Source organism: Lipophrys pholis (genome assembly GCF_963383615.2).
Source record: "Lipophrys pholis genome assembly, chromosome: 17".
NCBI lineage: Eukaryota > Metazoa > Chordata > Actinopteri > Blenniiformes > Blenniidae > Lipophrys > Lipophrys pholis.
The window spans coordinates 15,528,347-15,543,164 of NC_137643.1; the positions used below are offsets into that span (position 1 = coordinate 15,528,347).

Sequence of the window (14,818 nt, forward strand, 5' to 3'; positions counted from 1 at the left end):
GGGTGAGAACATATCCATCAAACAGAGGCTACCGCGACGGACAAGCTTGGTGCGAGACATCCTGTCAGACGGGGTTGTGTTCCACTCTGCACAGCTTTGCCCTCATTTCATCTTGCTCTCTCTTTTTTCACTCTTTTTTTTTTTTTTTCTCTCTTTCTTTTTTTTCTTCCACCCCCTACCACACGCTCCCTTTTCTCTTTCTTCCAGATCAATATTTCTGCCGCTGTCAGATGCATATATATATGTCTGATGTTGGTACTTTTATCTCACGCAAACTTGACAGTTTCACTCACGAGCGCGCACCAGAGGTGGCTTCAATGATGTTTGAATTAAAGTAGGTTTGTGTTTCTCACACAGCCACTTTTCTTTTGATTTCCCACAGATGCCCTTTGCCCATCCTTACAAGTGGATGATTGGAAGTTTCCCCAGACGACCAGGGACAATATCACAGGTGAGAAGAGATACTCATGTTCATGCTCATGCTCGTACGTCTTTTTCAGCGTTTTATTCACGCGCGCGCTGATGAATATGCCTTTTCTTACCAGGCTTTAATCTGGTGAGGCAATTCTCCCTCCTCGAGAATGCACATGTCAAGAAGATCCGCAACCCTCGAGGAGCCGTCATCCTTCGCCTGGGCAAGACGACGCTCCTCCAACCTACGGAGTGAGTTTCGCCCTCTTGCTTTCTCCCCCGCCGCCTCCAGACAAAACGCATCTTGCACGAGCGCGCCGCGCGGGGCTTTCGGGTTTGGGGAGGAGTGCAGAAATGAAACGAATATTCTGCAGGATTTTCAGCTTTTTCTAAAGGCCTGTGTCTAAGAGGCGCTCTCTTTTTCATGTCATTGCCTGAACAAGACGGCGGCAGAGAGACTTGGAGGCCCTCCGGCGATCCAGCCTCTGAACCCTCGCGCTGCATGTCAGCGCTGTCCAATGGCTGTTGTATTTAAATAAAAAAATTAAAAATAAAAAAAGCAGACACTTGGCAAGCTGTAAACCACAGGTCAGCTGGTGATTGCGTTTCCAGAAATACCACTTCATTTCCCTCGCCGCTGACGCTGACTTGTAAAGCCGAACCGTAACGCCGTTGGTTTCTGGTCGTGACCACAAACGGTTATCGTTAACAACTTTTCATAATGAAGCGTCTTGACTTATTTGGCTGAATTAGAAGCGACGGGAGCGAGGCTTTAATTGGAGACATGATGCCGATGCCAGAAGCAAAACAAAACAAAACCATTTGTTTATGAGCTGCATTCTCAAAAGCTTGGTGGTGGTGGTGGTGGTGGTGGCGGCGAGAAAGAGGCCTGTGAACTCACCCCCAGTCAACCACGCGCTGTGTCCGTGCAAACGCGCAGACATGACGCAGTTTAAATAAGTCCTCTTGTGCAGCAGATGTTAATAACGGGCAGGCGCTGGCTGTTTGTTTTTCTCTGCGTTCTTGCGAATTACAGCGGGGCTCTCGGAGGACTGAGCTTCTTTTGGCCCACCGATAAAGCAGTTTTTTTTATTTGGCAGAACTTGCCAATTGGGTCACACCGAAGTATTTTATCACTCTGTCCAGCGCTGTGAGCCGTGAGCTCCGCTCGCTTGAAGGCCCAATAAATCTGTCTACAAAACAACTCTATTCGCTTGAAACATTTTGTTCTAAAAGTGTCACATAGATTGTTTGTCACGGGCTTAGAGAGCAGTCGCTCGTATGAAAAGAGGGGGAAAGCACCGAAAAGAAAAACAAAATCAAACTGTCACTTCTCAAGAAATCGGCATCTTTGGCGGCAAAGAGGAAAATCCAAGATGTTTTTTGTTTTGCCTCTAACCATACAGAAGATGGGAACACCATAGTGAATCTCCTCTGTATTGCTGGTTTGGGATTATGTCAGGGCGCAGCGTTTATTGAAATTTTGATGCGGCTCTGAGCTTTGCTGTCACTTTTATCACAGAACAACGCTACCTGGGTGACTTCTTTTTAACTGAGACAGAGAATAATCAATGTTAGCGCATCAGCCGTGCCTGTTGGATGCCTTTCATTCCGCCTCTCTCATTGCTTAGCGCCCATGTCTTCTATAAATGACTTACAATCTGCGGAGATGTTTGCTTTTTTTGGTGTCTGCCTCTTGCTCTCTTGCCTTCATGTCTCAGAGATAAGTAGGTGAAATCAGATTGCTATTGACGTCTGTTCTGGGAATTCTCCCAGTCTGTCTTTATTTGGATTTTACTTGCTTCATCCTGCTTGAATGTGATGTGAAAGGGTTTGTGGTGTTTGCTGAAAACAATTGAGGAGAGAAATCTTATATGTCGTGGTGGAGGAAGAAAAGGGTTAAGGGTTTAAGCGTGCCATGATGCTGTTTGCTGCTCTTGATTTTTGCATAAAGGACCTGAGTTACTGAGGGTTTATATGTTTCAAAAAGGGCCACAACTTTGATATTGCAGACTTGTACCTGACATAAATGCAAAATAAGACGGAGTTTATTAACATGGACCATCTGTATCAGATCACATCATCTGTGAATCATGGTGCTGTATAAATACATTCTCCTTGCCTTGACTTGTAAAATACAGGGATTATATATGATTTGGATGCGACTTTTTTAAAAGAAAACGGAAAACTGTTAGTTTTGTTTTGGAAGTCCGGTTACATGACAATCTTTTGAAAACGGCTCCCCCAAGGTGGGCATTTTTCCAAAAAGGGCTCGGACTCCGTCTCCTTGGAAATGGGGAAAATTACAATTTTCTTTTTCTGAAACGCTGCTACTGCGCATGCACACCACGGTCGTAGTAAATAGTTCTTCTGCTCTTACGTAGACAGACAATAACGACAACGGCAGCCTCCAGAGTGACATAGCTCCCAGTCCTTATTCTCCTGGGACTTGGTAGTTTTATAGTTGAAAAGTCACCCGTAATAACAATCCAACTTGGTCGTCTGTCGATACAAATATCTGTATTGTCCCCATTGGTAGCGTGTTGTTTTCTGTGCTCGAATGTGTAGTTTCATTAAAAAAACAAACAAACAAAAAAAAAACCACAGTGCCATCTTGTGGCCTTGCATGCTAACTACATGATTTCAGTGTTTGTGCCATTTCCATGTAAATGGAAAAAACGCAAAAACAACATTGTGTAAACAGAACCTCACATTTCTGTTCTTTATATTTGTCAAGGTTCAGATGTGCTTAGTCTGCAGCAGAGATGCTGCTCGTATTGGGGTTAGTTTCTTGGCTGGCTCCGCACGACTTTTATTTGCACACTTCATTTTAGGGTATTTTCTCTTTTGTACTTGTTAAGTCTTGACTTCTGTTCCTAACCTCTTGGGGGTTTTTCATTTTTCTCATAGCTTTGCCTTTGAGTCAGATCATCTTCCATATTAAGAACACGTGCCCACAAACTCGCTCCGTCGAAGGTGCGGTCTTATTTGCATGCAATTTAGCAGCGTCTTATCGATCCGGTGCACGTCGCTTTACTGTGAGCGTATTCATGTTGATATTGTATTGGAACATTTTACATAAGATTTCACCCTCTTTTTTTTTCTTTTTTTTTTTTGTTCCTGTACGAGAACAAATTCTGTATTTGCAAGAAACCTATTAATATAAATGGCCTCGGTCCAGGCACAGGCTTCCTGTCAGTCAAGCGGCGTTTTAATTCATCGCCAGTGAGGTTGACTGAAGTATGAGACGCATGTGCGGTAATTGGAAAGCAGCGTTTTGCTTTGTATCAGGGCTAATCCATTCGACTAAGCCAAGCTCACGCAAATGAGTGACAGCCAGATGAAGCTACTTTTCTCTCGCCTCTCTCAGTTTTCAGCTGACAGTGAAATGGGCACCAGTCACAGTTGGTCACATGTATTTTAATTTCATTAAAATGGGATTTGATTGCTTTGGGCCTGTTCCTTTTTTTTGTGCAGCGACAGTGTCGATTCTGTGATGCTATGGCACAATGCCAAGATTTTTATTTATTTTTTTATTTTTTTAGATAACAAAACTAAGACGAGTTTTAGAAATTTGACACCTTTAATCACACAATGGGTGATAAAATTCACAGCTTGTTTACACAATTCAAAGTAACTATCCAGCAGTTGCAACTGTAAAATGGATCATATCAAGAAGACCAACAAAACTAATAGCAATTTAAGATAAAGTTCAGAGGTCGGACAAGGCTGTGATGCCTGTAAAATCTGCCACTATGAAAGAAACGTGAAAGATCATGAATGCACCAGACTAATAAAATAAAAGCTTCGCAGAGAAATAAAAGTGACTTTCATTGAATGCATGTGGCGGGTAGATTGAGGATTTGCCCCCTTAAAAAATATGGTATGAGTAATTGCTAAAGTGCATACATTTCTCAGTTCGGCAAAGTGAACAAACAAGAATTCATTAATTTCATAGTTTGTGGTATTTTTCTTATACACCGGTTGACAGCTGGATTGTCAATGATTAAGTTTCCTCAATTTGGGTTTGTTTGTTTTGCGGAAACGTCCCGAGAGTGAATGTCTTCACATTTGGCGGGAAGGCTCACGTTTCCATCTCCACGTACGACGGACTGATTTAAATTTCCGTCCGCACAGTTCAGAGCCACCGTGACGTCACGAACCGCATCATGCGGCCATAATTCTCAGCTTTACATTAATGAGGACACTATTTCACAAAGATGTCAAAAAGCAGCAGGAAGAAAAAATGTGGCTCCCAGCCAGCTGTCTTCATTTCTATCAAATGGACTGACAAATGCAGTAGAGAAATTTTGTTTCATTATTCATGCGGCCGCGGGATAACTCCTAATGACTTTAGTATTTTCCCCGATATTTCTTGTCGCATTGGCATGAAAGCATTTGTGATTTTTGGGGGTGAAAAGTGTGAACCATCAGAACGATGGCAGTGAAGTTCAAATAAATTCTTTTGTGGATTATGTAAGTGATCCAGGTGATTTCTCATTCTTAGCTTGCATTTTTGGTATTTTGCAAGTGTTGGCATGTTGAAAAAAAAAAAAAAAAGAAGGTGTATGTGTATGTTCCATTGTCAGTGGCGAGATTTCAGCACACTGACATGCAGTCAGATCCCCGCTGTGCCTGAGAACGGCCTCACAGAGTCCACGAGAATAGATGTAGACCATTAATCTTTATCGCGGTCCCTTTACCTTGGACTTGACAAGTGAATTAAATTTCGCTTTGGGCTTCAGAAAGACTTTGGTCAATGCATTCAATAGCGATATGAACCGCAGCTGAGCACCGCCAGCCATATAGAACATTCTCATATCCAAAGTGCTTTTCTTTTTTTTTCTTTTTTTATAATAGTTGCAAGGTATGTGCTGCTGGCTGAAACGTGCTTTTTCTTCTTGAAGTTGTGTATGTTTTTAAATACAAATATCAGGGCTAGCCATCGGGAAAGAGTTCCAAGCTGTAACGGCATTCGCCCACCGCAACTCGAAACTCGCTGCTTTCTTTTATGCGTCGGGGTTCTGGCTGTTTGATATTCCTTTTGGTTACTTGTGTGTAATGCATTTAGGGATGGAGGGTCCTCTCCGCTGAATGCAATCAATTCTAGTGCCGTTACAACCCGACGTAAGGGCGCGGGTATACCTCTCCAGGTGATATTCTCATCTTGAAGTAGAGAGTTGCTTTTTCAGCATTAGATTTCCTCACTGGCTTTCCTCTGACCCCTTTTTTTTCTTTTTTTTTTTTCCTACAAACAAGAAAAGTTGAAGTAAACTTTCTGAGTTGAGAGCGGCTGGATCTTGTCTGGTCCATACTGAGTGATCTATCTTTCCATTACATGTTTCTGCGCATGTGTGTATCTTGTGTATTGGTGAGTCTGGAATGTAAATGTATTTTTATTTTATTTTTTTCCCCTTTTCCTCAAAGAGCTTGAATGTAGCCAAGGTGCAGCACTTTCAGCTTACAAGTCAATAGTTTGTGTGAGTGGCTTTGCGCCCTGTGGCTCATGTCACTAATCGACAGCAAAACAACTCGGCTTTCAGTATTGTTCCCTCTTCCCGTTCTCTCTCTGTTCCTGTACTCTTTCTTCCAGCACTTTCCCTTTCTACCATCAGATCCGCGATATTCGATTTCATTTTTATTTATTTTTTTCGAATTGAACCGAGAATATCCTGAACTCACTGTAGTTTTCTTTTGCTCCCGGTCTCTCTTCATCATTCCTTCTCCCTCTCTTCGTGTTTTCCCTTCTTCACCTTCTTCTCCCACTCATCCTCTCTTTGTTTTGACGTCCTGTAGTTGGATGTTTTCCCTTGGATCTTCCCTCAGTCATAAATCACTGTCACCCCACTTCTAGGAGCGGGAAACCAGCTGCCAGCATCAACAATTCTCTGTGTATGTGTGTGTGTGTGTGTGAGAGTGTGCGTGCAAACAAAGACGGAAAGAGAGAGGGAGAGAGAGTGAAAGAACTCGAGCTGTAGAGAATATTTCAAAGTGTTTACCATCTCAGTGAGCATGCATTTCACTCAGCTTGTTTGTGAACCTTTCATCTCGCAACACATCTACACACTCCGGTGCGGAGACAATGTTTGCGGGCGCACAGTGTGTTTGTGTGCTTAGATGCCCTTGACCGAAAACTGAGGGATGAGGCTTGCCGGACTGTATCTGCTATGAAAATTAATGCCAGGGGGTTACGCACATGGGCTTCTCAATACACTGCTGGCCGCAGTCACAAAATGTGGGAGGAGGGCGTCGAAAAGACACACACCCACACACAAATAGAATATTAAAATGCTCACAGAGGAAAACGCCGCGTGGAAAGACACAAATATACTCAGGAGGGCTTTGTCACTGTTCCCATCAGGAGACGAAGGAAAGACAGATGAACTCAGAAGGTATCTGATTGTGTTTCAAGTCTAAGTAAATGTGAGCATGTCTCTCTGGCGTCTGACTACAGAGTATAAAAAGTCTGGCTGTATACCAATATAATATCCCTGCTTAAATAGAGACAGTTTACAGTCACGGGATTTGGTTATGATAATGATATGATAAGCTTTAAGTAAAACGCTATCATTTTGGTAAATTAATCAGATTGTTCTGGGGCGAAGGGTTTCCAATATGTACGGTAAATATTTGTGTTTTCCGGCGGGCGACTAAGTTACTATTCCGGGTGACTCAACTATGAAAACGACCAAGTTCCAGAAGAATATTGTTGTTGTTCTTGTCGATCTACTACTTTCCGTTACAAGTTTCTGAAAGGCGCCAAATCCTTTATGATACTGTCCATTTACTGCTGGATATGCATTTTAGTGTTTAGTTTATATTCTGCTGTATAGATTTTAATCTTAGGGTTTTTTCTGTGGTACTTTAGTGGAATTCTGTTGTCACACGTTGCCATCTAGGGGTCTCAGATGTTGCAGGTATTTATTGACGTAAAGTCACACCAGACAACTGATTTTCTTTGGGAGTGTTTGCTAATTATTCGTCTTGTCTATTTGTGCCTTTGCTTTTGTAATGGTTTTGCCTTTTTTCTACGTGCTACAGACTGCTTCGCCCGGAATGTTATTACATGTCTTCGCACACACGTCACACCAGGATGCGTCTTAGCTGTTTAATAACTGAAAAGCCATTATGACTTAAAACGACAACCCAAACTGGGATTGCAAGGTCTTCGTTGATTACTTTGTTGCCCTTGGAGTTTTTTGTTTTTTTTTCCCCCCACGACAACTTTTCAGCTGCTCTCATCTGCCACCATTGTTTTAAGAAAGAAAAAAAGAAACAAATACCATCCTGTCAAAAGAATCTGTCCATTACCCAGCTTCCCACAACACCTACAGTACACCACTGCTCACACCATATTTCATATATTTATTTGAGGGGCGGTTATTTGGCTGAGGACGTTCGAGCAAAGCGCTATTGAGCCTGATTTATGACTTTTTGTTTCGAGGAACAGGACTCGATTATCAATTTGTGCCAATAAATATGTCCTAGTTAACATTTTCTGTTTCTGTTGAGATTTATGGGTTCCACGAGTTGCGGCCAGCACTTTTTGTTTCGATTATGAAATAGAAAAAAAAAAAAAAAAAACACACTTCTAAACTCATATTAACATGATAAAGAATGATGACAAAAGCAAAGAAAAACCCAGCTGTCTACTATTTGTCTTACGATTGACTAATTGATTAAATGATAAATTGTTTCAAGGTGAGGTGTCATAAGCAATGGAAAATAATCCGTCTTTATTCTACATGCCAATGTGGCTCAGCCTTTCGTTAACGTTGAGCACACGTTCACCAGCCACTTCATTAGATACACCTTCCTAGTACTGGGTAGACTGTGGGCAGGATGTCCACTATCAACATGACCATATCCTGGGGGTCGTACACCCCGGTTGTGTACCACTGCACGGTATGAACGTCGGTTCCACAGTATCCCAAAGATGGATTGAGAAAAAAAATGAATGAGCATCAGCAAAACTACTGTTGGACTGATGCCAAGTTGATACAAGAGGGCCCGAAGTGTGTCTTTGAAAGCTCTGTCACGCTATTTCGTTTACATCAACGTGCTATGTTGGCGCAGGTATTGAGACTCATCGAACCAAGCAACTTTCTGGCGAGGTGTGTGAACTGTATCCTCGGTGTGTTGGCTGACAGGAGTAACACCGGGCGTCGTGTTCGGTTGCTCACTTTTCATGTTCATTCTGTTGTGCGGTCAAGGGGTGGTCTTCTGCATACCCTGCTTGTCACGGGAGGCCATTTAACTTAATGTCGCCTTTCTATTATCTGAAACAAGTCGAGAAAGATACTACGTCACCAACTCATTTTGGCTCACTGGACGGTCGCTCTCACCTTTCTCTGAAATTTACAGTTGATCAGCATTTTCTGAAAAACTCCGACCAGCCCGTTTGGCACCAGCAACTGTGTGACATTTAAAGTCAAGCAAATCAAGTTTGCTTTTTTTTTTTTTTTTTGCACTTCAGCAGCTCATTTGGACCATTTCTGCATGCCTCGGCACCTTGACGTGTTGCCGTGTGTTCGGTTAATGAACCGTTTGCATTGAGTATTTGATCAGGTATACCTAATAAAGTGGCTGCCGTACCTCCCTAAAGTCAATTCCTGCTACGAGTTATAAGCGCAGACCTGAAATAATGTTGACTTTGAACAGGGTTTGGGTTAGGGTTAGGGATTTCGCTGTATAAGAAGCTGAGCTCCACCTGCATTGAGTTGTGGAAGCTTCTCAATGAATGTTTTCCTGTTTTTAGTTTAGTTTTGGTGTATTTTTGACCTGTCCGAACCTCTGTTTTCCAGTGAGGTGTTCCCTCATGGCCTACCCGAGGAGTTCACGCTGATCTTCACCCTGGCGTTGAAGAAGGCCGCCCTGAGGAACACCGTCTACCTCTTTCAGATATCCGATCAGCAGGGATACCCACAGGTGTAGCCGTGCTTCCTCAGCTAATGCACTCTTGCGTCCCTCGCTCTCTCGTGCTGCACTCCCTCCTGGGCGCTCCCTCTTTATTTTTCACCTTTTTTATCCATCCCACTTTTTGTCCCCGCGCCTTCTTCTCATCTCTCTTTTGCGTCGTCATCCACTTTCCCTTTCGATTTTCTTTTCTCCTGTGACATCTTTTCAATTCTCTCCCTCCCCCTTTCATCCCCATATACCTTTTGTCCCCTCCTATACTTCATCTCGGGCTCCTCTCTTCCGTCCCTCTCCCTCGCTCACTGTCTCTTTGTCGCTCTGCCCTCGATCATCTCCCGCGCTCCTCTTTCATTCACCTTCATTGTTATTCATGTGTGTTCCATGATGAAGCACTGGAGTCCCTCGGAGTCCCGATAATCACTGAGAGTCTGAGGCTAGATTTAAATACTCAATGTGTATGATGGATGGAGGCCAAGCTGCCTCATTAGGAGTGATTGATTGGCTGTACAGCTCGTGTGTGTAATTAATATGTCTTCCTCTTTACCTCATCTTCACTACTGTGTTCTACAGCTTTGTTAGTTGTTCGCCACGTATACATATTACTCTTTGTTGGATCCACTGACAGCTAGGCCGTGTGTATTACGTTACATTTATCTTAACACCATGTTGGATTTCCAGTAGTGCAAAATCAACTTTCTCATTCTTTTTTTTTTTTTCTTCTTTTTCTTGAAATCCCAGCTCTCTCTAGATCTGAATGGCCCCGATGGCACCTTGTCCCTACAGGCCAAATCGGCTGACCAAGCAGAAGAGCCTGTGAGCTGCGTTTTCAATGGGGAGGGCGTGGAAGCCCTGATGGACCTGCGCTGGCACAAGTTGGCCCTCAGTGTGCAGCACGGAGCCGTCTCGCTCCACGTGGACTGCAATTCCCTCGAGACGAAGCCCCTGGGGCCCCGCGGAGCTCTCACAACTGACGGACACTCGCTGCTGGCTATTCGGGCTTTAGACGCTGGACCCGCACAAGTATGACAGCTATTATATGTTGGTGTTTAGAATGTAAAATAGTATAAAGCATAAGTAACAAATTCCTATTTTATATATCAGTCCATATGCTAAGGAGTGGATTTCCCCAATTAGGGATCAATGAAGCATCATGTAATCTCGTCCTGTCTTATCTCATCCAATCGCCTCCTGTTTGATTGTACCTCATGTTACAAGCCTTTGTTTTGCAATGTCCATTTCTTCTCATTTCTGCTCTGAATCATCCTGTTTTATCTCATCTCATTTACTTTTGTCACACGTCATCTCGCCTCTTCTCCATTTGTTTCACGTCATTTCATCCTGTTCGGATTTTATCTCACCTCATATCTACTATCGTTTCATGTCATCTCAAACTGTATTAACTCATATCATCCCGACTTATCTCATCTCTCATCTCCCTTTGTTTCACATCATCTGAGCCTGCTTCATTTCATGTCATTCTATTTGATGTCATCTTATCTCACCTCACCTCATCCTGTTTTATCTCATCTACTCTTGTTTCATCTCGTCTCGTCTCGTCTTTTCTTCTCTCACGTTGTCTCATTTCATCTCATCTATTGATTTCTTCTTGCATCTTTGTCTTTTTAAGTCTCTCATATTGTCTAATCAGTTAACCATTTTTTTCTTATTAAGAAAACTCTCTCAAATACATTGCTATATATATCTTATAATCTTACATCCTGGCAGTTTTGTTGTTGTTGTTTTTTTTTTTTGTTATTCTCTAAACTAATGCTGTCTTGTTTTACAATAGATATTTGATCCTTCATTGGTATAGAAACAGCGTTGCAATGTAATGTGGCATACCAGTGAATGAATTAAAATGTAGTTAACGTTCTCAAACAACTGTTTCAAAGTTTAGTTTTTTTTTCCAAAGTGGAAAGCTAAAATATGCCCTAGATTTTGTTAAGACTTTTTTCGTAGGAAGCTTTCTCTTTCTCTCAGGGGCACACATAGCATATCATGACTCACCATGAGGAAATTAAAAATAAAAAAAAAAAATAAAAAAGATAGGAGACCTCTCTTAGGATGTTGGGCTGTGCTCTGACTCATAAGGCATTAAAATATCAGTAATGTAACTAAGAGTTTTATTTAAGCAAAACATCCAGATAAACAGTGTTAATATGCAAAAAAAAAAAAAAAGCAGGGATGGGACTTGTTTACCACAGGGTTCTTGAGGGCCTTGTGAATGATTTTGCAAAGCGGTGCAATGTGTCAATGAGATAGGGTGGTCAGAAACAGACCTGTAAACCCCCCCCCCCCCCACGAAAGCAAGATGAAGTGTGTTGTCAGGAAAGATATTCTCTTAATCGTAACTTCTTCTTTTTTTCTTTTTTTTTTTTTTTTTTTTTTTTTTCTTTCCCTGAACCATTTGATCCAAAATGAAAGTGAGGCCTAAAGTTCCTTATAACCTGTGGGCATTGCAGTAAACGTCAGACTATTTCATGCTTGGGGGAAAAAAAAAAGAAAAAAGAAAAGGTAGGCATCAATAGAGATCTGGGGATACGAGAAGGAAATGCTTCGGGTTCTGTGTGAAGTTTGATTAAATATGCAGTGTGTGACTGCTCTTTCTTGACTGTTAAAGAACCTTTGATCAAGATAAAGCTTTGCAATGTAAATGTCATCTAAAGTTACCACTGAACATATGGTGACCTTTAGTGTTTCCCTGTGTGAAGAACAAACCCTTTCTGAAGTGTTTCGAATGAGCTGGATTCCCCGTTTGAGCCGCCGTGTTATTGCGTAATTTAGTATCGCCTCGGCATATAGAATTTCAATTACTTATTTTCTTTCCATATGCCCCGTAGATGCATTTATCCTTCTGAAATGATAGAGTGAAAAGTTTTGGGAGAATAATTCATTCCCTACGTGACGTGGAGTTGCACGTTTGTGTTTGTGTGTGCGCTTGAGTGACTGAAGCAGATTTACAGAATATTTTATTATGTGAAAGAAAGAAAAAAACAAACAAACCGGTATTTCTCTCCTTTTGCAGATGGACATTCAGCAAGCGATGCTGTACTGTGACCCCACGCTTGCCATGCAGGAGGCCTGCTGTGAGATACCAGGGGCACGGGTGAGACTCAAATCAAGATTACTTTGTGTGGCTCAATATTGACGATGAGCCAAATAATTTCCCTCACCCTCTCACCGTATGCTGACATTGAACTTGAATGAATGTCGCGGGGAGTCTTGAGTGACGCGAGAAGATCAAGTTTTGATGGCTGAATGACAGGATTGGACAGAAGATGATTAGATAGAGGCGACAAAGTGCAGCTTACCACTACTACGTACTACAAATGTCCTTGAAAGTGCTCAGTCATTACGGTTACAGTATACCCAATTCTGATCTCTTCTCATCAGTTTTAGCTGTAGAACTGTATATTTATACTGTGATATTGTCAATTCCTGGGTAAGTTTATGAAATCTGGAGGGATGAAGTGTGCAGTAGGAGGCAAAGACTTTCTCGTCGTCTACCAGTTGGACTGACACCGAGGCAAAACCCCGAGTTCCCTTATATTGTAATGTTAAAATGTATGGAAGTACAATGCTGCAGGAGAAAAAAAAACTATATTCGTCTTGATCCATTTTTTGTACACGTCATCTACATGTATATAAAAGAAAATCATGGAACAATTTAAGGAGTCAAATGTGACTTAATAATAGGAATGTGTCAATACTTCCTGTGGTAAAATTACTGTATATGACCTGCCTAATACTGAGACTGTGGTTTTTATTTTTTGCCATTTAATTTCATAAAGCCTTGACTGTGACAATTAGCAAATAGTAGGCGATATAAAAATTTAAAATAAAGCGAGAACATATAAAATCAACGTCGATTTTCTCCCAGTATCATACCGGATTGCTACTTCGCACATGTTGCATGGATGCTGAGCGACAAATGCCACGTTTGCCAGACGACTCTACATTTTTGGTGCTTACGGCTGTTTGCACGGTTATATGTGAGCGATTTGTTGGGTCTAACGTTCCTTTTGTCTTCAGAAATCAGGCAAAGTTAAGCCCGTAGAAGAAGCTCAGAAGCTGCCAGATCAGAATCTCAACTTGGATGAACACCAGACTGACACAAACGGGATCATTTCTCACACTCTCCAATGAGCAGAAACTAAATTGTTTCGAGACAGGATTGAGGCATCCAAATGGTTTTGGCCCAAAAAAATGAATTTGTTCGAAAATCAAGCGACACATTTGTAATGGATTTGCCTTTTGCAGATAACAAACTTATGTATTATCCTTTTAAAGCTTTGTCATTTTTATTTGAATGGATACATTTTATTTTTTAACTCAAGATGAACAAAAATGTTTTTGGAGCTAACAGGACTTTTGGAGCTTCAGCAGTGCCCGAGAATCCTTATTTACTGTATCTGCTGAGGAAGAAAGAAAAAAAAACAACAACTAACTAACAGCTACCTGAAGCTGTGGCCAAGAGCAGCAATTCACTGATACAAAGAGCTTGAACTCCCAAGAGCAACCCTGCACAAGGCCACAGCAACACCAAACTTGAACCGTTGATTGAACAGCTCGACCGCAGCCCATCCTACAAGAGATTCACCCACTTCCTCGAGGATTCTTTAGTAATGTTGACATTCTCCAACAAGGGGCTTACCTCTAAAGCCACCTCAAAGTGCACCTGCCTTAACCACCTTGGCCCCCTTGCCATCCCAAATTATTAGTCTCAGACCTGTCTCAACCTGGAGGGTTCGAGAGAGGGAAAGGCTTCTGCTGGTAGATTTTAAAATGTCAGGGCTCAAGCATCGTAAAAAAAAAAAGAAGAAAAAAAAAAAGGCTACTTTCATAAATTATCCAAATATGGAGAAACCTCTCACTTTACAATAAGTGTGGAAAACCACATTTTAGTTCAACGGCCACATACATCCCAATTATATCTTGAAATAGTGCCATAATAATCTTCAGATTCAAAATGTAAAGTTTTTTTGTTTGTTGTGGCAGAGAATGTTTGATACAAATGTCAAAATGTTTACACAACCAAGCAATCACGACAGAAAATGACGGCAATCTCAACATAAAGCCAATTTCAATGAATCCTTCTGGTATTAGATATGGTGAAATGTTCATAAAACTTCATTATGCATTATTACATTAGGATAGTTGGATAGCAACGAGGTGGCCATCTTTTCTGGCAGCGTCACCGATATCTCAGCTCGGGTCTCAGTGTTGTGTTGTGTCGGCTACTCTTAAAAAAATATGTAAAATCATCTCCAAAATCACATCAAAAATCAAACCCTTTTTTCTTTGCTTGGTGGTTTTAGCCCCCACGCCTTATATGTTTGACACCCCAGCTTTACATGAACTTTACTCAAACCCTGACGATGGGCGTTCGACATCTAAATCACACTGAATTGGTTTGAAGCTGACTCTGCATGTTCCAAATGAAACGGTGAAAATCCTTTTGCACTTTCTCTGAAAACATATTTCTGTTCAT

General features: G+C 41.7%; 1 protein-coding gene across 4 annotated transcripts in view; it reads left to right on the plus strand.

The window, feature by feature from the left end:
- Positions 1–14,818, plus strand: part of col16a1 (collagen, type XVI, alpha 1) — a 77,491-nt gene that overhangs the window by 16,285 nt on the left and 46,388 nt on the right. For all 4 annotated transcript variants that reach the window (XM_080484390.1, XM_080484392.1, XM_080484391.1 and 1 more), the window contains 5 exons: positions 383–451; positions 546–663; positions 9,216–9,339; positions 10,066–10,347; positions 12,353–12,433. In XM_080484390.1, coding sequence (XP_080340516.1) covers positions 383–451; positions 546–663; positions 9,216–9,339; positions 10,066–10,347; positions 12,353–12,433 — 674 coding nt within the window. The remainder of the gene's footprint in view (positions 1–382; positions 452–545; positions 664–9,215; positions 9,340–10,065; positions 10,348–12,352; positions 12,434–14,818) is intronic.